Raw genomic sequence first — 8,027 nt, forward strand, 5'->3', positions numbered from 1 at the left:
GGTTGGACGTGGAAGACGCAACATTACTGACCAGCTGTTCCGGGAGGCTGCGGGTGTCCCCAGAGGTCTCACATCCAGAGCGAAAAGCAGGCGTGCTGATGAGTAGCGTTAGGTCCACAGAAGCTTTTGAACAGGCCCCAGGATTATTTAACTGGACAGCAGAGCACAGAGGAACAGGTTTTGTTGGGATTTGTACCTAGAATATCATTAAAGCTAGAAGATCTACTTTGAGAGCAACCTGATTTTTTAAATAATCTAAAATTACCTCGTCCAGGTAGGTCTCCACCAGTGCCAGTGCCCTCATACATACGATCAGCTTGAAGGAGATACAGCGGGGCCAAGCAGCCTCTAAACACTCCTGCCTTTCACTGGGACCCAGAACTCTTACACCTTCCCCATCTCTAATGCCGGGAGCGAGAGAGCAGTGATGAGACCGCGAGCCAAAGCCTGCGCACAGAGGAACCTGCCTGGTGCCATAGAGCCGGGACAGAGCCGGGCAGAGCCGGAGCACCTGGCTCAGCCCCGGGTCAGCCCGCGACGCGGCTGCACTGTCAAACACCTGGGCACATTTCAAAAAGGCTCTAAGAAAGGATACCACAGAAACTTTGCCCAGTGCCCTTGCTGGAAACCTATTTGAAGTAGTGAACAAACACAGAATCTTTTCCAGGAAATGTGTTTCTTTATTTAAATAAAAAATAGTGCCAGTAGAAACAATAAACTTTAAATACATGAGACAATTATGTACAACTTAGTGATAGGAATTATATACATCATTTTTTTACAGTTACAAATACATTTATACCAAAGTAAAAGAATGGAGGAGAAAGCAGTGGAAAATGTGACAACTCGCTCATGTCAGTCTCATTTGGAAAGTTTCAGGATTCAAGTGATTCCAGGCAAAGTGCCAAACTTTATTTGGCTTCTTTCAAACTTAAAACAGCCCCTTTTGAAGCAAATCTACCAAAAAGCTTTATATGGTCCGGTCCAAAGTTCACTGAAATCAATGGCAAAACTCCCGCTGCCTTCGGTAGGAAGCGAACGAGGCCCTGCACGGACACAGCGGAGCTTTTGGTCTGCTGCGCTGGAAGGGGGCAGCGATACCTCTGCGGGGTGCCTCACGTTGCATTAACCCTTCGAGCCCAAACACAGCGTTCTCGCTCCTAAAGGGCAGAAGCACGGCAGGCTCTTGCCTCAGTTCATCTCTGCTGTTCAGTGTTGGTATTTTTCAAGCTCTCTCTCGAGCTCTAATGCCAGTGGACAAATCACAGAGCTATTTTAACACAGGAAATACGTGGAGACATTTTGCAAGCATTTTCCTGTGCAGTGCTTTAGGTTCAGGCTCTTTAGCCCTCATGCTTCAGAACTAATCCAAACATTGCAATAAGTTATTATAAAATATAATGTATGATTGAAATAATCATACCTAGCTAAAATATTAACATTAATCCTTTTAACAGTGCAATAATTTAGTAACTAAGATCACGAGTATTTGAAAAAAACACAGTACCACTGAAGTAGGGTAAAAGTTTGTGATGGTATTAAAAAGTAGTTACTCATGACTTTATAGAAATGCATGCAGCACATGCAGGCTGATATAATAAAAAAATAAAAAAGAAGTTATATGACATTTATCTACACCAGCTTAAATAGAGCAGAACGACCATATTCTTTAGTAATGTAAATGGGTACAGTTTAACTGACCTCAAATGGAGAATTTGACTCCGATAGAGAAACACAAAATCTTGTGCACGTGCCCCAAAGTCAGCAGGACTTACCGTTGACTCTAATGGGGCCAGGATTTCACCTTTGCTAGGTTAAATTCTATTCTGAATTCCACCCATTTTTCAAGAGAGTGTAACAGAGCAGCATTTGTTCAAGCCTTTCTAGTTCTTACACCGTGTAACAAAGATCATTTCTTTTTTTACTTAGAGATCTTTGCCTTTAGTGAGCAAATATACACATCTGAAAAAATACAAAAGCAAAAACAAAACCACTTTTTCCTACTGGAGACTCAGTCAAAGGCTGAACTGCAGCAGACATTAACATGCCTGACCCAGCCGGCGCAGGTACAGCCAGAGCAAGGCGTGGTGGCATGGACCTGAACTCGGACTTTACAAACCTCCCGGAAACCTGTGGGTTTTTTGGTCCCCCCTCCCTTTCATTGTTTCTCCTGTATCTAAATTCAGGTTAGGTCAGTTCCAGCCACGCTGCAATCTGCCTTCAACCACAGCACAGACAAAGCTTCAGCCTTTGAGGCCTTGGTGAGCAAATCTGTTGTTGTCTGTGGGTTTTTTTAATAAGAAAAATGTGGTAGAAGTACTTCTAGTCTATCTCAGTTTTTTGTGAATGAGTATTACCCACTGTCTTAGGCACTTGTTCTCTGAACATTTCCCAGATATTTACAAAATTCTGAAATACGCAGAGACATTGGCAATAATAGTTACCTCGTTAGAAAAAAATATACATACTCTCCTTGTTCTTAGCTCTTACGGTGAGAAGGAGTAATGTAAAAAATTAAGTATCCCAATTATGTGCAAAGTTGCACTTTGGATTTTGGTGACACTTCTTCCTTTTCCTCCCAGCTCTCCGGAACACGTTGGGCTCGGGGCAGAGATACCAGCTGAGAGTTCACTGGAGAGCAGGAAAGTAGAACCACAGATTGGTTGTGGGAGCTCCACTCACGCTTCTGGCAGCTGATTCAACAGGCCTGCCGCTGCTAGGAGTTCTTGTGGATGTTTTCTGCAGACCCCTCGCTGCTCTCGTTGAGAAGCGTCTCTGACGCTTCCCCCAGTTCAGCATCCAGCACTTCCTCCTGAATGGTGAAGTGCACGTCTGGGGAAGAGGATTCAGAGCTCACACTGCTGCCTTCCATCGAGCAGATGGCACAGGACAGAGATGGCACCATGCTCTCCTGCAGCATGTTCAGCATCATGGGGAGCTGCACAGCTTTCAGCCCCGATATGGTTGGTAGAGGCTTCACAGCTCCCCCCCATTCTCTCTCCTCATCTTTGTAGAGCAGAAGCAAGTTGGACTTCTTTTCTTTTCTTTTGGATTTCATGTAGCCCAACATTATGCCTATCAGGAAGATCCCGTAGAAAGACATAACAATCAGGATGTAAAAATACTCGTTGCCATTGTTCTTCTCCACGTTGTGGGATTCAGCATTAAGCACGGTTTGGGTCATGTTTGCATGGTCCATCTTCAGCATTGAAACTGCTTTACTACAGTTAAAGCCTGGAGGAAAATTCATATGAATAATAAGACATCAAACTTTGGACCAACTATTTGAAAGAAACATCTCCGTAAAAATACCCATTTTTAAAAGCCTCAAACTATTCTTTGTTACTTGTAATTTGTAAACTTGCAGGACACATCTGAGTGAAGCTTGCACAGTCTATCATACTTCTGCATTACAATCGTAACTGAACAAAATACAACTCAGATACAGAGAATGTTAGAGGACAAGAAAATATTTAATATTAAATCATGACAAATTCTATTATAAGTATAAAATCCTGAATCCTCATGAGTAAAGAAGAAAGAAACTATATAGAAATAATCTGCTAGGCATTTAAACAGAGTTTTGTCCTACTTGTTTCTGGGGAAAAATATTTAGAAGTGTTATTTTACCAAATGGGACGGGGGGGGGGGGGGGGGGGGGGGGAGAAAAAAGCAAAAGCAACTTACGTCGGTATGCAAATAATTCCCCCTCTTGCAAAACTGAACCTTTCCTCTATGAAGCGCTGGGCGTTCTGAAAACTTTCCTCTGCTGCAGCTGGAATAAATAGCTCTCAAGAAATGTATCATCACGTGTTTTAGAGGCACAGTTTATAATAGTTTTGTGTTGGAGTCAACAGATGAACTTGAAGGATTGCAGTTCAACCCACTGAACTCTTAACAGCTGTGAAAAGAAAAAGAGTTGGGAATTCAGATTTACTCTTTCCTAACCGGTTCAGCACTGGCTCTTTCAGCTTGTAAATCTGTTCCTTTCCCTGCTGTACCAATTGCTAAATCTGAACTGTTACCCTGAGAGCTGCTGTACAGAAAGAAAAGTCTGCAAATCATTAGTGGGCATTTGCCATAAAATATAAAAAAAATATGTGAGGATTTTATAGTTGACACTACTATGTTACGTACATGCCTGCTATACATAGCTTTCCCTAGAGAGATGGGGGAGGAGAGGATATTTGCTTTGCCTGGGACTGGTGACAAAGCTTCCTAGTGTGCACATAACAAAGCGGTGGCTTTTGACTTGTGCTGCAGCAGTGCTTTGCATAAGGTGCAGGGCAGCGGAGATTTGGGTCCTTGGTCTCACAAGAGCTCTGCATGGAAGGGTGTTTGTGTCATCTAACTTCAGGCATCAAAGAGGCAACGATGGGATTTAGGTTCCCCAGGAAGTCAGCAGAAAGTCATAGACACCTCCAGCAGGGTGATGGAGAGCTCCTGAAGTTAGATGTCCCTTCTCCCACTGTTTGTAGAAGAAGCCAGAAGTTACATAGTCTGCACCCCATTTGTGCATATATAGACCTCTAAACTAATGCTGATTTTACTATGATGAAATGATAACCATCTCTGGGCAGAGGCATGCTCTCTGAAGGGCACAGCTGAGCCACAGCTGGAGGCTGAGCTGGACACCTAGGGGCTTCCTGGACTGGTTTGGAGGGCAGAGGCTCAGGAGCAGTGCCTGCCAAGTTCCCAGTGATCAGCACTCTGATACCAGGGGCTCTGAGACCCCTTTGCAACACGTAAGCAACAGTGCAGGTCATGGGAAGAAGAGGGCCTGCTTGCACCTTGGGGATTTCACTTCCTTGTCCTCCCCATCCCCACTCCTCACACACAAAGCCCAATTAGTCAGGCCCCACATATGTGATGTGAACGTCACCCCTTCTGCAAAGCTTCAAGGATGTTTATGTAAGAGGACACTTCACTTCCAGAAAATACTCAGTTGGTGCTGGAGTTTTCCTACAGTAGGTCTGGGGGTTTTTTCCACAGTCATTTGTGGATTTTTTGCATAGATAGCAAATTCTTTTCCAAATTCTGCCCTCACAACTCCTCTGAGGTTTTGGCAGATAAGATAAACTGTTCACAAGTAAGTAAAGGCAAGAGAGAAAGAAAGATTGAGCAAGTTTAAGTGAAGTTCGGAATTCAAGAAAAGACAGAATTGTACCCACTAGAGCCAACATTTTCCATTGTTTCTCTGAAGAGCTCTACAAAGAAAGGAAAAAAATTACATTAAACAGATTCCCTTCTCTGCCCCTTAAAACAGAGGATGCACCCTTTAGGTTGTTCGTTTTATCTTTTCCTTGCATGTTCCCATATGATAGCTCTGAAGCTGTTGATGTTGGACTAAAGTCTATCAGGATTTCATCTGACAAAATCTGTCTGCAGCACCAGCTTGCCAAGTCTGGATTCTTCCACCCCATTCCCTACAAAATACGGAGCAGGCAGCACGAACGTATTAACTGATAGGCTAAAGCATAACTCAGAGCAAGTCTTCGGGTGTTTTGGCTAACTTTGAGGAATATTTCTTTCACATCTTTCTCAGCTCCATGTCTCACACACTTTCCTGAACAGCATGTTGGCCATTTGTTCCTGCATTCAGCTCCATAAATCTGGAATGTGAAGCATTCCTCACAGTGTGTCACATCTCTTTTTGCAGGACTTTCACAGAGTGAAGGTGAAACGCCCAGGAAAACTGGGTGAATGACATTTGGCTCACTACAAGGAGAAGACCCTTCTCTGTGCCCCTAAGATCCCAGATTTGAAGGTGCTTGATCCTGAAGACCTAAAGCTTGTCCTTTCTCCTGCTGCTGAGTGATGTGATCTTCACCTCGATGTGAAAATGTCTCAAATGTCCAGAGGCACCAGCACCACGCAGCTCCCACCAGGAAGTCAAGGGACCTGCTGGCAGACCAACACCACCATGAGTGCCCACGGGGAACAGCGACTCTTATTTGCCCAATAGCCTATTCTTCATGTGGGTGAAACTCTGTGTGAAGATACCAAGATGAACCTCAGCGTCCAACCAGTGCACAGGAAGATTGATCAGCCACATCCACATTTATGCAATCCCTTGAAATCTCACTGAAAAATGACTTAATTGCATAATCATACATAATTACTACTGAAGACTCTTTGCAGCTATGTTTATTTTGGCTAGCTGATGACCACAATTTTTCCCCATCTGTTAGCCTCTGATGCTGAAAAACAGTTTAATTTTAAAAGGCCTGGAAGGATTCCCTGTGCCTTCTTGAAAAGCTGAAGAGGAGGGACAGGAAGACACAGAGGAATAACCACCTGAAAAACATATGCTGCTTGTGTACCGGTGCCATAAGTCAGCTTTCTCAGTCTGTACCCTGTAGAAAGCATATTTTTTCTTTAAAAAAAAAAGCCCCATAAAATTGGTGCCTTTTAATTTTGCATTTCAAACTGGCTTTTGCTTCAAATTACACTTTATATTGCATAATGTAGAACTGCAGAAATGGCAAAAATGTTTAATTTTAAGTATGTTATTTTTTGGAGTTAAATTTACTAGCTATTTCTTGCTTGAGGTTTCCTTCTTCCTTTCCAGACAATTTTTGCTTTTTACAAAACTTAAGGAATTTTCCCTAAAGTATCACTTCCAAGTTTCTTATACTTCCAGCTATTGCCTGTTTTCTGTCCCCCTTCACCTCCTTTGTGTCACTCTCAATTAGGCTATAAAAATTAAGAATAATTCTCATGCTGTTGCTCCCACCTTCCAAATCCCTCTTTGGAAACCATTCAGACTCATAAAGCTGGGGAATAGCCAGGCGCTCTAATAACAAAAAGATCACAACATTGTTAGCAATGCCAGATTTCTTTTTCTTCAAGGTCCTTGTCTCCTACAGTCTTTTGTGCAGCAACCTCCATCACCAAAGTATGCAAAAGTTGTAACTCAAGGTATCCCATGGAGTAGAAATTCTTCACGACATGGCTTGAGAGACTGTAATGCAAACTCTTTTTTCCAAATAAAAAATTGAGAGTGGACAAAAAAAAGGAACAAAGAATCCATTATGAGGACAACATGAAATGTCCTTAGAGTCAGACGACTCTCTGCAGGTTGATGTGGAAAATATAAGCCTAATCCTTCATTACTGGCATAATCTACAGTCCCGATGCTGCATTCATCTTTCTTTTTTACTTTTAGCAATTTAGTAAGATTAAAGAAACAAGACACAAACTTTAAAGGGCTAGCTCCTATGGGAAACTGAATGCATTTGATAAGTGTATGTTGACAGAACGACTCTAAAGAGTTTTTGAGCATGCTCCTTCTCAGAAATAATCACCTGAAAATCAATACAATAGAAAGATAAAGATAAATATAAATGAGAACAGAGAGATACACATTATTGGGTTTTTTTGTTCCTGCATGCGGAAGTTTAATGGAACCTTTAATAGAAGTAATGACTGGGAATTTAGTATTGAGGAAAAAATAAAGGGAAAAGGGAATATAAAAAATAAAAATAAAAAATAGAGGGAAAAGAGTTTTGCCTTACAAATATTGACCAATTTATGATTTACACACCCCAGCCACTGCAGTTTGGAAAGGACTGCAAACATATTCAATATTTTTATCAGTATTTTTAGCACGCATAAATGATTTCAACTAGATTGGGTTTGCCAACAGAGAGGAAGACACAATGAGAAGTCATGTTTGTGTGCTTAATTTGGTTTTGCTTTTAAAGACCTACCATTCTAAAACATACATACTGATATTTGGTCCCTTGGTGAAACAGGAACCATGAATCTCCCCAAAGCCAAGCCCGCTAAAGTTAGGTGATGTTTCCTTATTCAAAGTGAATGTCAGATCAGGAGTGTGCCTGTTGCTTGCAAATTCTGTGCTAGTCAGTATTAATGGCAAAGCTTGCGAGCGCGCTGGAAGACAAGAGCACGTTCAAAAGCAGTGAGCAGGTCACGCACTAATTCCCAGAGCAGGACACGGCCGCCTGACCCAAACCAATCACCGCCTCACCAGGAGGCCTATTTATAATACAAAGTTTACGAAT

At 42.3% G+C, this 8,027-nt stretch overlaps 1 protein-coding gene across 1 annotated transcript; it reads right to left on the bottom strand.

Annotated features, from left to right (window-relative positions):
• Nucleotides 1-668: 668 nt before the first annotated feature.
• On the bottom strand, nt 669-3,878 carry KCNE4 (potassium voltage-gated channel subfamily E regulatory subunit 4). The gene is made up of 2 exons (XM_062582843.1): nt 3,688-3,878; nt 669-3,234 (listed from the first exon to the last, which is right to left on the bottom strand). Exon 2 carries the CDS (start codon nt 3,206-3,208, stop codon nt 2,717-2,719), a length of 492 nt encoding a protein of 163 aa, XP_062438827.1. The 5' UTR covers nt 3,209-3,234; nt 3,688-3,878; the 3' UTR covers nt 669-2,716.
• Nucleotides 3,879-8,027: the final 4,149 nt, after the last annotated feature.

Source organism: Rhea pennata, chromosome 9 (genome assembly GCF_028389875.1).
Source record: "Rhea pennata isolate bPtePen1 chromosome 9, bPtePen1.pri, whole genome shotgun sequence".
In the NCBI taxonomy this organism is placed as follows: Eukaryota; Metazoa; Chordata; class Aves; order Rheiformes; family Rheidae; genus Rhea; species Rhea pennata.

Excerpts from the sequence above, each read along its gene's own strand:
- KCNE4 (XM_062582843.1), bottom strand. The coding sequence starts at position 3,208 with ATGCTGAAGATGGACCATGCAAACATGACCCAAACCGTGCTTAATGCT.